General features: G+C 38.3%; 1 protein-coding gene across 1 annotated transcript in view; it reads right to left on the bottom strand.

Moving 5' to 3' along the window:
- Window positions 1–17,657, bottom strand: part of COL16A1 (collagen type XVI alpha 1 chain) — a 284,939-nt gene that overhangs the window by 12,212 nt on the left and 255,070 nt on the right. The window contains exons 54-66 of the mRNA XM_082246984.1: window positions 15,896–15,931; window positions 15,398–15,460; window positions 11,775–11,846; window positions 11,636–11,689; window positions 10,628–10,672; window positions 10,419–10,463; window positions 10,282–10,335; window positions 10,023–10,076; window positions 9,895–9,945; window positions 9,718–9,807; window positions 6,971–7,006; window positions 2,646–2,690; window positions 855–1,046 (exon numbers count right to left, since the gene is read on the bottom strand). Coding sequence (XP_082103110.1) covers window positions 855–1,046; window positions 2,646–2,690; window positions 6,971–7,006; window positions 9,718–9,807; window positions 9,895–9,945; window positions 10,023–10,076; window positions 10,282–10,335; window positions 10,419–10,463; window positions 10,628–10,672; window positions 11,636–11,689; window positions 11,775–11,846; window positions 15,398–15,460; window positions 15,896–15,931 — 837 coding nt within the window. The remainder of the gene's footprint in view (window positions 1–854; window positions 1,047–2,645; window positions 2,691–6,970; window positions 7,007–9,717; window positions 9,808–9,894; window positions 9,946–10,022; window positions 10,077–10,281; window positions 10,336–10,418; window positions 10,464–10,627; window positions 10,673–11,635; window positions 11,690–11,774; window positions 11,847–15,397; window positions 15,461–15,895; window positions 15,932–17,657) is intronic.

Genomic DNA, 17,657 nt, shown 5'->3' on the forward strand with positions numbered 1-17,657 from the left:
TCTAAATGTATTATCTTATCTATGCCAACTGGGAATGTAAACCAATTCAGTACATTTCTAAAAATGTTCAGGCTTCTCTAGTCATATACAGGTACTGTATGTTTTGACACAGCAACAAAGTTAAGATAATTTCACTACTGACAATACATTTTTAATGAGAAATTCAAATCAACTAGATAAGTTTACTAGATACAAACTTATTCATACCTTCAAGTATTAAAGCCTTTTGTGTGTTTCCTAGGATATACACTTCAATTTGTTAGGATAGATAGATAGATAGATAGATAGATAGATAGATAGATAGATAGATAGATAGATAGATAGATAGATAGATAGATAGATAGATAGATAGACTGATTATTGATAGATAGATAGTCTGTCTATCTATCTATCTATCTATCTATCTATCTATCTATCTATCTATCTATCTATCTATCATTAGTCTATCTATCTATCTATCACTGACTAATGATAGATAGATAGATAGATAGATAGATAGATAGATAGATAGATAGATAGATAGATAGATAGATAGATAGATAGATAGATAGATAGATAGATAGATAGATAGATAGATAGATAGATAGATAGATAGATAGATAGATAGATAGATAGATAGATAGATAGATAGATAGATAGATAGATAGATAGATAGATAGATAGATAGATAGATAGATAGATAGATAGATAGATAGATAGATAGATAGATAGATAGATAGATAGATAGATAGATAGATAGATAGATAGATAGATAGATAGATAGATAGATATTTTTGTGTATTTGTCTTTTCTAGGTACTGGTAACTTGTAGGAAATGGCATCCTATATCACACCATTTTCTTCTCTCTTCTTACCATTGTTCCAGGAGTTCCCGGAATTCCTGGTGTACCTGGTTGACCAGGAGGACCACTAGATCCTCTCTCTCCAGCAGGTCCTCTAGGCCCAACAATTCCAGAAGAATCACTTTTTCCATAGCCGTTTCCTGGTGGCCCTGGTCTTCCTCTCTCCCCTTGGGGTCCTGCAGGCCCAGGAGCACCAGCTTCACCCTACAGTAGGAGTGTATATAATACAAATTAGCTTAATTTCCAATAATCTATTTGATGATAAGGGAGACACTGAGCTTTACTGCGTGTGGTAAGGGTATCATGTTACTCATATGCATAAATAAAGTCAAATTCATAAAAAAATATATATATTTTGCGGTAAGCAACAAAAAAAAGAAAAAAAAAAGAATTGTTGGTAACTATCGCAAAAAAACGTGCGGTAATCTGTTAAGACCAGTTCACAAACGAAACAGGAACTAAAAAAAGGTTTGATATTTAACACCACCCTTTTGGTGGTGGTAACCAATGCAGTAGCAGAAAGAGGGGCCTATTAAAACCTTCAGAAAGGGGCATTCCACCCACCGAGAGCCTAATTCAACCCACAGAAGACCGACCGGAAGAGGTACTATGCTACCCACAGAAAGGGGTGCAATACTACCCTCAGAGAGGGGTCTAATTCCACCCACAGAGAACCTACAAAAAGTTGACACTATTCCACCAGCAGTGGACACCCAAAAATGTGGCATCACGAGTACAAAAGTATTTTTATTTTTTTTTAATTAAATAAAAAAGGCATGACATGCAGTGCAAATGAAATGCTAACAATGGCTAAAATGTAACATTAAAAACTTAAAAACAAAAAAAAAATGTTTATTTTTTAAAGTAAACATTTACAAAAGTGCAACAATGGAGTATGTCAACTATGACAATTAGAGCCGGTTCACACTGAGGCGATCCGACTTGCCAGGGCGACCTGTGAAGTCGCGGTGCACAGCGCGCACCGTGACCTCAGAGCGACATGCATGGACTTCATATAATTGAAGTCAATGCAGGTCGCTCCAGGTCACCCCAAAGTAGTACAGGACCCTTTTTCTAAGTCGGAGCGACTTGTGCCGGGTCCTGTGCGGGTCCTGTGCTAATCTATGGCAGCAGTGTGAACCGGCTCTTACTCTAGCTAGAAGTGACCTCTTGAAGTGGCCACTGTAACACTTTTAGTTACATACACCATTAGAACAAGTTCAACTTGGATAGGAACATAAGAAATAAAGAAAAATGTTTAAAAAATGTAAAAAAAAAAATATAGTCCAGTTTTCTTTAGTTTCCACAATATTAACATAGGCAGCAGCAGCACAGAATTGTGCCAAAAACATAGAAAAGAGCACTTTCAACAACTTTAGTAGGCCATACATTTGCAAAAAAAAAAAAGAATTTCATGATGGATTTAGTAAAGGAGCTTGGATTACCAAACATCAGGAGAGATTTGGTAGGTAGGTAGTTCTGCCTCTAAATACAGATTACTGTAAAAGTGTGAGATTAAAAAATTGTTTTTTTTGCAAAAGAAAAATAAAAAACATGTTAAAAAGTAAAATATTATAAAGAAAATTACCCTAAACATCCCATAACCACCAACACATGCGCTAAATTACCGCATTAGGGAATGCGGCAGTTACCGAACAATCGAGAAAAATACCGCATTCGTTATTTAACACTAAATTCTTAGTGAATTGAACTTTCATGACTGATTCTTTTACCACATTTTATTTGCCGTTATTTAACTCTTAGTGAATTGACCCCAAGATGCCAAATGATATGACTTCTTACCTTTTCTCCAGGTATTCCAGGCATGCCAGGTTTTCCTTGAGAGCCCTAATATGATATAATAGACATAAAATAATGTATTATTGTTAATTTTCTGAATTTATATACGGATATATATTGATACAAGTCTATATCCAATATCTACTTTACCTACATCAAAAGTATATGAATACAGCATTACATCAAACTTGTTTTAAAATATGTAAATAGCAACTTAACTCCTTAAGGCTGGATTATGTGACCATTGTTTATATCTGTCACAGTGGTCACATGACCAGCTGCCTGTGCTGTCAGCTACCAATCATAGCTAAGGACCAGAAACTGCTGGTCACAGCTCAGTCACAGTGCTGCAAGCATGCAGTAAGTACGCTCTCAGCACAAAAAACTCAGTTGCCATGGGAGCATCTGTTTGGTGTGTCGGCATTAAAACTCACCGTTCCTGCCGCACCATATATGTATTATGTGCTTGGAAAGAGATTAAAGGCATACTCCACCTTTCTGATCATGTTTCATATAACACCTACATTTCAGGTGTAAGATAAAATATGGTCACATTCCTCAACCGCCCTATTCTCAAATCACCACCCACTTAACCTGAATTGCCAGTTGCTTCCAGCGTCATGTTGTGGCTGTGCATGGCTTCCTTTACATGGCCAAGTCATGCATTCAAAAGGGGATCTGTGAATGTGAAGACTACAAGTCTCATCTGCCACTATGGTGTGATTTCCCACACTTGTAGTACATTGTTTACTTTCTCCAGCTCCATAACAAAAGGTACCTACCTCCGTTATGGCAACTTTCTCTAGAAGCCTGTGCATTGCACCCACTATGCACTGATCATAGTTGCAATGCAATGCAAACATTAAATAAATTCACATTTTTAGAATTTTTTTTAATGTGGGTGTATTTGCAAAAGGTGGGTTATGCCTTATAGCACTAATTTTGTTTAATTTAATGCCACTGATTCTGAATGAAATGCCCTCCAGGCAAAACTGACCTTGGAACTATATATTCTCCAACTTGGAGACTCTCAAAAATATAGAATTAGGACCACAGTATACAGGGGAGCCTTTTCATAGGCATCCACATATATTTCCAAATGTGTGCAGCTAAACCCTCTGTTTTTAAAAGGAGATGTTAGACAAGGTCATTTTTTTCCAGGCTGGCTGGTAAGTGTGCTGGGTAAATTTTGTCTGTTTATGAATTAAATGAGAAGCAGCCGATTATTTTGTCAGTGGCACAAAATAATCTCCTTAATGAAATTAATTATCATGAAAACTGCTTGAAGCAGAAGCCTTCACAGAACTACATATCTACAAGTAAATAACGTATTTTGTAGGGATAATCCAATAGATGTCCCAAGCTCTAAGCAAATGAAACCATAGACCAATAAATCTCAAAATATAACACAAGATTTTTGCTAAACAAAAATATATGCAGCAAATAGATTATAACTCAAAGATTACTATACTCAAAAAATGTAATAAAATTTAAAAAAAACACAAATTAAAAAAAAGGAAAAAACAAGGCCACACAAAGAATATTTAAAAAACAATTAAAAACAAAATCAACTTTGCCAATAGTACTCAGAACCAGTATACTATCCTTTACACATTCAAAGGGTTATATACTGAAGAAGACAGCTCAAGAGCTGTATGCGGAAACAAAAAAGACAGTATATGGACCAGTATTCAACCATCTGTTTGTTGATTGAACAAATTATAGTAATAAAGTGAGAAATTCACATGGGTTCAGTTAGTTCTGCACTCCTGTGACCTGTTTTTAGCTGACAGTGGGTTAAGGCTTGCTGTCGGCTGACGTCACAGAACTAGTCCAGGCTCTGAAAAGATCCCTAACGTATTGTCTGGATCCACTCAGAAGCTTGGACAGAGCCGCTGAGAGAGCCAGCCCAGCACTCCAGTCAGTACTGGAGGGGAGAGCAGAGAGCCGGTGACTGGTAGTCACTGGGGAGAGCAGAGAGCCGGGGTGAGTAGAGAGCCGGTGACTGATAGTCACCGGCTCTCTGCTCAGAGCAGAGGGGAGAAATGAGCCATCAGCGGTGTTTGGTCACTCAGTTCTCAGGGAAGAACCAGCAGGGGACAAATGCATCAAAGGATCGATGCTGCATTCACCTAGGTGAGTATAAATGTTTGTTTTTTTTGAAAGTCCATTCTTCTCTTTTAAAGACATAAAAAAATATCCTTTTGGATTTTAACCTGTTGAAAAGATCTCCTCCTGTAGGAAACACTAGCAAGACAACTGCATGTTCTCCTCTTCATGAAGTCTCTAAAGTGCAATCCCATAAACTTCTACTAAACAGGTATCTATCCACATTTCAAAAAGAGGCACCTTTGGACAGAGCCTACTGAAGGCTTCTACATATTACTAACAATTCTAACGCATAACCCCTTTGCTATGGGTTCCTTTATAACACAAAACAGGTGTTTAGCAGGATTTTTTTGACATTATTGACTTGTGGAAGTTTTGATTGAAGACTGGTCTGCTTTTGTCTTTAAAAGCGGTATTAAACCCAAAACCAAAAATGTAATATATTGCAGCTTTCCAATCCTTAGATGTGGTGGCTGCATTGTTTTTTTTTTTTTTTTAAAGATTTTTTTGCCCTCTGTTTACACATGGTGATCTGCCCAGTAACACACCTTCTGTATTAGAGTGCCCCCACTCTGGATGAAGAAGCACAGGAGGCACAGCAGACAGCATCTTTGTGAGTTTAGGGGGAGGGGAGTGTTAGGTGTACTAGTAGATTTGAATACGCTAACACACTTATGCCTCGTACACACGCAACGATTATCGGCCGACCGATCGTCCGACTTTTGTCCAGAGTTGTGTTTTGTTGGTTGGAATGTGCCTAGACTGCACACAAATTTTCTCGGCAAACAAAAATCTACTTCAGAAGTGATGTCATGTTCTGGTTTACTGTCTGTGTGTTTTTTCTTCTCTGAGCATGCCCAGACTTTCTCATCAGATTTTTGTCTGCCGAAATCTGTACTGACTGACGGAAAATCGGCCGTTGTGTTGACGGCCAACAAAAATTTTATAGCCTGCACACCAGATTTTATTCGGCCGAAAATTCGGAGTCGGTTGTCGAAAGCATCATACTAACAAAGCGGAAATCGGCCGATCGGACGTTGGCCGAAAATTCCCGGCCAATAATCGATGCGTGTGTACGAGGCATTAGTTTCACTTCAGCTCACACTGCAGTTACACAAACAATTACAGCAAACAATGTGTTTCCTTTTGGGATAAAGTTTTTACATTAATAAATAAAAGCTAATTATTTTAAGCACCCCTGCGAGAGTAGTAAATGGTTTGCCTTAACCTTATAAACTGCTACATCTGCAGCACAGCCTGCTTTGTTCAAAGACAACAGACATCCTAGCCAGATCACCAGGTGAAATAAAAGGGAAAAAAAGCTTAAAAAAGGAAAACGAATGCAGCCACCACATCTTACATTTGCTAAGCTGCAATATAATAACTGTTTGCTTTTGGGTTTAATACCACTTTAAATGACACACACATATAACTTTTGGCGATCCTTATCTGACCCTAGCCTCATTAATATTTCTTCGACAGAATTACTCATGTAATATATACTAATATACTGTAAGTTCATCTTTGTACTCCAAATCTTTACCCCAAGCACCTCTATGACAATGAATTTCAGAAGAACATTTTTTCTTTTAATTATCTGAGCAGTTAAATACATTTTCATTACTGATCTTCAAGAGGTATAATGTCATTAAATTGTGACTGTTGTATGTTCTGAGGCTTTATCTATATCTTCTTAAATATAGCTTCCCAGTCTGTTTTAAATTCAGCAATGGACTCACTAGCTTGACTGATGTACAGGTGTTTTATAATTAGACCTATTCATGGCTGTTTGTAACACCTGCACTCATTTACATGTTCTGAAAGGAACCAAATGATGCAATCCAATCCTTTGTCTGTGACACAGTCAAGAATAAAACACTATAAAACTATTGCAGAGACTGGAAATGTAGTCCTTTCTCCATGCATGCTTTCAGTGGCTCATTCTTTGCCGTTGTTAACTTCCCAATGCACAGGAATAGCAGAGAAGACCCACATTTTGGTAAAAATGGATACTGATGCAACTATTTTTAGATTCAAATAGATACAGATATTGGTGTTTCTAATATAAAAATGTAAAATATATATTAACTTATTTTATCAGAGTTGGAGAGTAATGAGACGAATAATGGCCCAGAGTAACGTTTTGATAAGTAGTGTAGGACAGAAATATGAGAATACATATGTACACACAGAAGGGCAAAGCATGTTGTGTTACATACCTCTTTTCCAGGTTCCCCATCTGATCCAATTTCACCCTAATGTCAAACACAACAATTAAAAAATATAAAACTGATTATCCAGTGTTTTAGAGAGATAAAAGAAATCTATACTTGAATTTCAGGCAGAAATAAAATATACACGTTAATGTACTGTATCTCTGTATTCAATAATACAAAGGTAAATGTAACCTTTTTGTTAATGCAAGCAGTGCAAGTACCTGAATTTATCTTGGTATCAGCCTGTTGCACTTACCTGTATAGCAGCATTTAGACCCCTTTCACACTTGTGCGACTTGTCCTGCAATTTGGGACTGCAAAGTCGCATGACAAGTTGTACTCCATGATTTCCGATGAGTACTGTTCATATCTGTGTGACTATAAGTTGTAACGACTTCAAAGTAGTCCCTGCACTACTTTGGTCCGACTTTGATGGTTTTTGAGGTTCATAGACATAGGCATTGCTTCAAGTCCAGTAAAAACCGTGTGAAAAAAATTGCACAAAGTGTGAAAGGGGTCTTAGAGTGACAGAAAGATTAGCTCATTAGTGTGCTGCTGCTTCTTCTTTCACTGTCCAGTCACAGGCTAGGACAGGGAACAAGACCTGTAAGTGTTACTACAGCACACAGAATCAGGTCTAGTGTCCTGCCAGAGAGGGCTGTGCATGGGTGGTCAATTTGTGTAAATCTCAGGACTGGACAGACAGAAATACAAATCCTTTGGAAGGTAAAATAGCTTTCATATATGTATTTTATCTGCGTGTTTATCTTTGCTTGGAATTAGGCCTCAAAATTGATTGATTATACTGTACTTAAAGCGGACCTGCCCTTGCCCCCCATCACATTTTATTGTCTTCCCTTACCTTAAGGTGGTATCTGCACATTTCAGATACTCACCCACCCAGCAGATCCAGCGTTGTCCCAATGAGATCCCCTTATGCCTGGTTACAGCTCTGTCACCGTGTTCTTTCTGATGATATCGAGAGGCCTGCCGGCTCTTCCTGGTTCAGTGGGCAAGCCTCCCGATGATGCACTGATAGGCCTACCCCCTATGCTATGCCTCCGGGGATGTGTGATGTGTGGGCAGTTTGCACGTCATTCACCTAAGGCGACTGACGTGCATAGGGAGGTGGGGCCGGACATTTTTGCCTAAGAAAGGTAAGAAAAAACAAAGAAACAAAACAGCTCGATACGTATAGAGGATGGAAGCACGGGTAGAGTGGAGGAAGGTTGTGGAAGAGGGTGAAGGACTGCTTTAAAGTAGAAGGGAACTCAAACAATTAGGATTCGTTGTTGTGTAGAAAACGACTAGAAGCACAAAGAGTATTCTGAAAAATGTACGTTTTGTCTTGAATTTTTCCTAAAAAATAGCAGTGCACTTCATGTTATTCTATGCTATGTTAAGTGCGCATAGGCATTCAAGCTCAATATCTGCAGTGTGAGATCTAAGGCAGTGGGAGATCTGCTGCCTCTGACTGCTAGTCTCAGGAGACTTGGAGAGGTTTCTATAGGTTTCTACCATGTTGATCACAAAACTGTTCCTCTACCAAGATAACCATCCCCATCCAGAGTTAAAATGCAAAACAAGGCATGGAAAGTGAATAATAGAGAAAGCGCCAGCTGCAGAGTGGCCATAGGCAATAAAATTGGTGATTACAGTTCCTCTTCATATAAGCCTGTATTTTATGCCCCATAAGGTGCAAGAACATAATAATATATAAAAAAAAAGCTGTTCAGTGCACCACTGGAACACACCATCCCAATCAGCTTCTTGGGTATGGGAAAGAAGACACTTCCCCTTCCCATACTTCCAATGAAGTTCTTGGTGTCTAAGCAACCTATCACAAGGCCAATTCGTTGTCAAGTCTCAAAGGGAAACCGGTCTAAATAGTCTGTATTATTTTATATTTATAGGTTTTAATCAGGAATTGATACAATGATAAGATGCTCTGCATAAGACAGTTAGTATTAATACGCAATCAAAAAAGGTGCATAAACAGGGAATTATATTGGCTACAAAATGGTACAAAGAGTGTCAATTGTAATTTTTTAACCACCTAAAATGGGTGGTTCAAAAAATGGAACACTAGACAGCTAATAGCATAAGCTGTCAGTATATGCCTCTTGATGCTTTTGTATGCTTGCATTTTGCCAACGTCCACCATGATAGTGCCTTGGTAACAGAGTTATAAAACATGATATTGTAGAATGGATAAGGGAAGTAGGTAGGCTGCAGGAAGTCCAAGACAATTCTCAAGTGAGTTTCCATAGTAGTAGCTGCAGCAGTCATATGCTGACAGTTTATGGTGTTACCTACCTGCTGCTAGTGTTAATTTTTTTTTACTTTGCTTTCAGTTTTCTTTTAATTTAGGCCTATATTAAACCAGATATCAGAGCAGTTTGCTATATCTCTCATTACCTATGATGATATCTCTACTTTAGGGTTTGCCAGGGCGTAGGTTTGGATTCCTTGTTGAATTTACTTTATTGTACATTGTATTATGAAGAATGCAAGTTAGTGGCAACAGAGCTAATACCCATGGCGGGTATAAGTCATTGTCAAACATAACTTATGAGAAGGCTGATTTTTTTTTTTTACAATGTAATGGTCTCTGAATTTCTCTTTATATGTAAAAAAAATATTATTATTTTTTTTAAGTTCATATTTTTCTTTGTTTTGCTGTTTTGTAGCCATTGCTTGGTTAATTGATTATGCTTACTGTTAAAAAAAAAAGGTAAGGGGGTACTTACAGCTGGTCCAGGATGTCCTGGGGCTCCTGGTTCTCCTGGAAGACCCATCATACCCCGTTCACCTGGGGAGCCTCTTTCACCCTTCAAACCCTAGCATAAAATAAACTCAAATAGGTTATTGTGATTATAAATTGCAGTTTTATTTTTCAATAACATATGACTTTATTAAAGCCTCACAATTCCAGGGGGTCCAGATGGGCCTGGTTGTCCTGGGGTTCCAGAAGGTCCCTAAAAAAGATACCAACAACATTGTATGGTCTATAGTAATTGCGCTGAACCAGCATAAATATTCTTTCTATACTTACAATGTGTCCCGGAGGACCTGGACGTCCTTGTGGGCCCATAGGACCAGGATCACCCTAAATCATTGAAAAACAAATCAACTTTGGACTAATATTTTTCTTCTAACTAAAGGTTTGTATCAGTAAGTTGTGCCACAAAGCCTGGGGAAGATAAAAAGCTGTAAAACCACCTTCTAACTATAGTTCATAGCATTGCACTATTATGGGAGAGGGCTGTTTATTAGGACAACATGACTGATGATGTAAGACATCCTTCACCAACCTCTGCTCCTGGCCGACCAATACTTCCTTGTGGTCCTGCAGGTCCACAGTCTCCCTGAAACAGATAGTTAGCAATTAGAGCTTGTTCAATGGGTATTTTCTAGGTTGTCATAATAATCAAATGTGAAAATGTTTTACCTTTGGTCCTGGTAATCCAGTATGTCCAGTTTTTCCTTTAAATCCCTGGTTTAAAACAATATGTTATAAAAGCTCTAACTAATACTCAAAATTAATAATGGAGTAAATCTGTTTTCAAGGATAAGACCACTAAACATGGAAAGGTAACTAAATGACATTGGGTTGCAATATAGCTATAAAATGCAATATATCATATTATTTTCACTTACTGGGATCCCTTTCAGTCCTGGAGGCCCTGGTGGACCTGGTTCTCCCTGCACATAGAAGACAAAAAAGAGATGTAAAACATAAAATACTTATAATACACTGTAAGGACAGTATATACAGCAATATAAATACAAACAAAGCACAAGGGCCAATGTAAAAGACTGATTAAGGCCAATTTTATTTCAATTTTTATATTTTTAAAAAAAAATCTATTGCACAGTCAACACATATCATAACATTGCAGAGTGCATTTGAATTGGCAACTAATGCTTCATTATTATAGACGTTAAATACACAGTGACATTAGGACAAAGAAAAGTGTGACAGTGTTTAAAGCACACTGAAGACCATAGAGCAGGGGTGTCAAACTTAATTTCATTAAAGCCTCATCAGCAGGGTTTAGGAGCGTGCTACGTACAGATTGCAGGCTTCAGAAGTTCAGGGGTGTGCCCCAACCCCCCCTCCCAACAAAGCTTCTTTTCATCTCTCTTTCCTACCTGACCAAGCCCTAGTACCTCCCTATGTAGGTAGCTCCAGTACCTCCCTGGGTAGACGGCTCTACTACCCATATATTCGACTCTAGTACTTCCCTGTGTAGACAGCTATGGAGATCATTCTCCCTCTCAAATTCTGGAGGTCTCCCACTTCTTGCCCTGCCATGAGTGTGTGTAGGGATCTGCTAGATCCGGGAGCCAATGAGAGCAAAGCTGTCCCTTGTAGACACAGAAGGCTTGTATATTTACAAGTGGCAGCAGGGAGCAGAGGGTGAGTGCCAGAGGTGGAATGGAGTTTTTCCACATTTAGGCTTCAAAACTGGATGTGAGAGCAATATGACAAGGCCTGGTGGGCCTTGTGTTTGACATACAGTATGTGCCATAGAGAATGCCATTAGTAGCCAGTCTTGTTAAGTAGCATTTATTTGTATGTTAACAAAATAGTCATGAAAATTATTTTTAAGTTTTCTAATAAATAAAAAGTTATAGGTACTAAGAAAGTTGGTTCATACATACTCTAGATCCCGGCTTTCCATCCTTTCCATCCAGTCCTTCAATTCCAGGTGGACCCTGACAACACATACAAAAGCAGTATGGAACAAGTATCTACAAAAATATTATAATATAATCGGTTTTACCAGTAGGTAATGCTCACCTGCATTCCAGGAGGTCCAGACTGACCAGGAGGACCTGAAAGTCCTGGAGAGCCACGTAATCCTTCAGCACCCTGCAAAACAGAACCAACATACATATATGTTCAACACAACTTTTAATTTTTTTTGTACAAATGGTAAAATCTGAATTTTCGGCTTGAAAATTACTTAAAATTCCCTAAACATTATATTTTTTTTAAAAGCAGTGATCCTCTGTAGAAAAAAAAAAAAAAAAAAAGATGGTATCTGCATTTTTTATGCTGCAAAAAATTAGTGCAACTGTTTTACACTTATATTTTTTCAGTAAAAAAATACACTAAAATGTATTTTAGTGCACACAAACTCAATATAATACAATTTAACTCAATATAATAAACTTTTTTTTAAACAAAATGACAGATAAGTCTGTAAATAGATATCAGGTATGTCAAGTCTCAAAGTCATGTGCTCTCAAAACTTTGAAAAGTTAGGGTATGTAAAATTATCAATAGGCAACAATTAAAATACCCTACAGCTCATCAGTTTAGATTGCACCATAAATGAGGCACTTAGAATTATTGTTATTACTTCAGGGTGTGCAGCAATACCCAATATGTATTGCACAGTATATGTGCATGCTCTACGAGCACATTTGCATTTATATGTCTGTGCACTGGGTGATGTGGGTGTTTTTCCATTTTTTTATATATATATATATTTTTTATTTTATTTTAACACTTTTTTTACTTAACATTCTTGCTTTAACAAGGAGACTTGTCAGCCCCATGGCATAGTATTGGGCAGGTGACTGATATTCTTTATGGAGACATTAGATCTATTAGACCCCTAATGTCTCTCCTGCCATCTGCCCAAATTGATCAATCACAGACTGTGCTTGATTTGCTGTTTACCCTGTTTTGCAACCGGGATTTTGAAAGCTCTAAACTGGGTCTGGGTTCAAACTCTGCAGAGGATATCTCAGTCCCAAAAAGTGATAGATGATAGGGTGGTTCTACAGCCACCAAAATCAGTTTTCCCTAAAAGCTGGAAGCCTGCTGAGAAGATAAAGACAAATTCATGACTGCTGCCTGATGTACAGGACATGTCAAAGGAGCTTTGGGCCTTATTCACATGGGTGCTGACACCTGTAGTCCATGAATGGTTCATGTGTTCATGTGGCTTGAGCTGCCAGGTGCCATCCATTCAAATCCCTGAGGATGCATCTGCTGCACAGACAGAGCTGCTCATCCCATTTTAATAGTCATGCAGGTGTGGGTGAGCAGCCCCAAATGCAAGACCAACATTGCAAAAAAAGTATCCACTTTGATATGCCTAACATGGCATGCATTCCTGATCTGTACAATGATTTCAGGATTTTTAATAAAGATTGTAAGCGCTCCTAAGAAGAAGGATCATTGATCACATAAAAACACACAATTTGCTGGACCCAAAGCAGCATGATTTTACTGACAGCAGAACACGTCAGACTAAAAAACTTCCTAAAACGTTGACATTTTTAATTTGTATATGTTGGTCTAGACAACATTGTCTCTGGGATGGTGATGGTTGTTTTTTTGATTTGCCATACTTTTTCATTTTTCTAAATAGCATACTTTTATAAAAATAATATTGCTTTAACAACTTGTCGACCACCCACTGCAGATATACTGCGGCAGGCTGGCTCGGCTGTACGGCGGTTGGCAGGAGCACTCCTGGGGGTGTGCGCGTGCCGCTGGAGGCACACGCTTGTCCCCATTAGGAAGCGGGGAAGCCGATCCACTGGACCAGCGGTCACAATTGCCACGAGCACCCGCGATCGATCGCTCCCCACTGAGAGAGAACGACAGTCTGCTGTTGTAAACAAAGCAGACCGTTGTTCTCTCTGGAATGAACACAGAGAGCCTGTGATCCTCCTATATGGGATCAAAGGTCTCTGTGTTGATTCCACAAGTTCCTCCCCCATAAAGTTAGAAAACACCCCCAAGGCTCACACTTAACCCTTTGATCACCTCTGGGTTAACCCCTTCCCTGCCAGTGTCATTATTACAGTAACAGTGTATATTTTTAGCAGTGATTACTGTAGTAATGTCACTGGTCCCCCCAAAAGTGTCAAAAATGTCAGTTAGGGGTCCGATGCCGAGAGCCTGAGCCGGCCGCTCCCCGCTCCTCCACAGCCCAGTGCTCCAGTCAGCAGCTCTCTGCTCGGGGAGCTGTCAGAACCAAGGAATCAGTGGTGTTCGATCGCTCAGTTCTCAGTGCAGAGGTGGCGGGGGACAGATGCAGCATCGGACAGATGCTGCATCCACCTAGGTAAGTATAAATTTAAAAAAAAAAGGAAACCCAAACTTCTCTTTTAGTCTAAAGTCTAAAAAAAGAAAACAAATACAGGCTCCATATCTAAGAACTGGTAAGCTGCAACTGAATAAATGTTTGTTTTTGGGTTTAATATCAATTTTATTATATTTGGTGGGTAAAGTTTTAATATCTATCTATTTGTTTTTTGGCCTGATTTGTTTATGTGTTTTCTGACATTTATGTAGGTATAACTGTTTCCTATTTTCAACATTGACGACTGTTCATATGATCTTTGTATATGATGCAGTTGGATCTATAAAAAACATATTTAGTAAATGTTTTTAACACTATTATTTAATGTCTTTTCAATGTTGTGAGCAATATGAGAATGTGATTTTTTTGATTAGTAACAGCGGTTTCAGTTCCCTGGAAATACAGAGTGTGCTTTGAATAAAAGGGCATTATGTTTTCCAAGAAATCACTCTGCAAAAAAACGTATTCATGAGAGTAAATACATAATAGATCCTTCTACTTGCTGTACTCTATTTTGATGGACTGAAATAAAGAATTTGGATTTAATGCTGGACTGCTGCAATCCTTTGTTCTAATACACATAAGGAAGAAAAAGCCTTGCCTCTACTATAATGGCCTCCTCCACATAGAGACTGGGAGCAAAACAAGGCATTGTAAGTCAGTAATGGGAGATCACAGGCAATGCTAATGACTAGTCCTTTGCTCTCTGCCTGCCTTTTTGGGCACAGTTCCGGTGTTAATTTTTTCTTTAAGTACCATAATTGAAAAAAGGTACAGAATATTTTTCATTAAAGCAGGGCCCTCTACTTCCTCCTGTTTTAAAACTGTATTGTAACTGTATTGTCTTCCGTCACATTGTAAAGCGCTGCGCAAACTGTTGGCGCTATATAAATCCTGTATAATAATAATAATTAAAGGGGTGGAGGAGAGTAAGGCACCGATAGTCAGTACTGCTTTTGCCAAGGGATTTTTTCATTTATTAAAAAAGAGATATCCCAGAGCAGCAATAAACAGTCAGGAATATGGCAAATGTCACAGTGCAGAGTACAACTGAGCTTCAATGAGAAACAGAATGACAATTTAGCAGCTCTGGACTTTGCCCAAATGACTAGGCAGAACATTTGTTGAATAGAGAGTGAGCTTCTGTGGGCTGCTAATTTTTAACAAGAGAGAAGGGAAGGTGAGTATGTCCTTCCATGAAGGGAAGAAATTAGGAGAACCTGTTGTTTTATTACAGAATGGAAAAGCACACGTTACATTCAAGCTAAATATTTGCCAAAGTTTGAAAGATAAGATTAATGAAAAATTAAAACTTTACTTTTTCTGCTGGAGGCCCAGGTGGTCCTGTTGGTCCTGGCTTTCCTGCGAATCCAGGTGGTCCCTGAAAAAAATATATTTTCACATTTACAAACCTACTAAGTAAGAGCCTACTTATAGTTATGTAGTCATTAATTAGTAAATTCTACAAACATTTTATGTGACTGTATGACTATGCACATATCTGAACCTTACATGGAAAAGAGCTTCATATCCTGGAAACAAGATATCTTACTTAATATACATATTACAAATCACTTTTACAATTACATTATGCAACTAAATAATATGAATAAAAGATACTAGTCCTCATTTTTTATATGTAGATTAAGTACAATTTATGCAGCATTTTACAGCATATAAGCACATTATGGGGCACATTTAATGAGCAACGCAAAGAATAAAAATATGCCTCAAAGCAACAAAATTTTAACTTTTATCAGTATGGGGTACTCAGAAAAATGATTATTATTAATCTATTTTTTCTACATGTACTTACTGGGGGTCCAGGAAATCCGGGTGGTCCAGGAAATCCCTATATGATAAAAACAAAATAAATATAAATGCAACTTTAAATTAAAATAGAATGCACAAATGCAGCTACTAGCCTGATCATATTTAAAATAGCAGACTTGAAAATAACTTTCGTTTCTGCAGATTTTGTTTCTTTGTATTGGCAATCAAAGTGTATATGAACCACTACTGATATTAATAATATGTTACATTCCAGAATGTGTAAAGAGCATGATACTTTTATATCAAAAAATGTTTAATTTTTGGTACTTGACCCCCATTAAACTGTCCAAATTTTACCCCTTAACTCCACTATGTTGGAGAGATTGTGGTGAACAATGGACGCTCTATTCCATATAGTCTGGGAGTGTAAATCGATTAGAGCATTTTGGAACAAAATATTCTCTATGATCTCAGAAGTTGTTGGAAAAAAACATAATTCCAAGCCCTGAGATGGCGATCTTGCATCTAAATATTCATGAGATTCCCTTTAAGTACCAAGTAGTGATTTTACATCTTTTATTAGCGGCAAAACTCTTAATCACAAGAATATGGAAATCCCAGGAGGTACCATCTCCATCTGATATTGTTACATTACTTAATCAGCAATGTGAGATGGAAAAAATTATGGCTACTATAAGTTCGGCGAAGAAAATATTTGGAGTCAGATGGAATCCATGGTTAAATAATTTAAGATATTGAAAAGAAAGGGGTGCGCTGATTAGGTGAAAGGCTGCAACCAGATGATAGGACGTGTATATGTTTAAAAGTGATGGTGCGCTTTTCTTAAATGTGAAAAATCATATATTGAACAATATATAACAAAAATGGGAAAAAAAAAACCCAATCAAAATCACAGTGATGGGTGAGTAGGTGTAAAATAAACAAACAAAATTGTCAAATAACACTCAATGTGACTATACAAATAAACATTAAAATAAAAGTCCATTGAATAATGTGATCCAAAATGTGAAAAATGGTGAAGAGAGTCCAATTAAAAATCAAGGTGATGATGTAGTGTTCCCTCCACCGGGTGAAATGCCTCCTTACCTGGCGGAAAGAAGGTAAGTGCCTGATAATGATATTCTAATATGGAAACCAGTGTTCTATTTCCACCTGCACACGTGCAAGGTCACCCAGGTGATAAATAAATACAAGCCTCTTACCAGATGTAAGAGACAATCAAGCCTCTAAATATCCTGATCATGAGGATGCTTCTTTAACACCATGGATGGATGAAATCATTCACACTTTCTTCCCTCTGTATAAACCAACGTGTGTCTCCTATCCTTTTGGGGTGATAGACTCCCCGCGATGTTCCTGCTGTCCTCTCCGGGTCTCTAGCACCCAGTCCGGCTCAGGGAAGCTCCTGTGCTCTCCTCCATAGGACACACATGGCAGTGGCAGCCCCGCCGCCGGTCCAACACACTTTCCATGCCCTGGCATGGAAAGTGTGTTGGACCGGCGGCGGGGCTGCCACTGCCATGTGTGTCCTATGGAGGAGAGCACAGGAGCTTCCCTGAGCCGGACTGGGTGCTAGAGACCCGGAGAGGACAGCAGGAACATCGCGGGGAGTCTATCACCCCAAAAGGATAGGAGACACACGTTGGTTTATACAGAGGGAAGAAAGTGTGAATGATTTCATCCATCCATGGTGTTAAAGAAGCATCCTCATGATCAGGATATTTAGAGGCTTGATTGTCTCTTACATCTGGTAAGAGGCTTGTATTTATTTATCACCTGGGTGA

Source organism: Pelophylax lessonae (genome assembly GCF_965119305.1).
Source record: "Pelophylax lessonae genome assembly, chromosome: 2".
Taxonomy (NCBI): domain Eukaryota; kingdom Metazoa; phylum Chordata; class Amphibia; order Anura; family Ranidae; genus Pelophylax; species Pelophylax lessonae.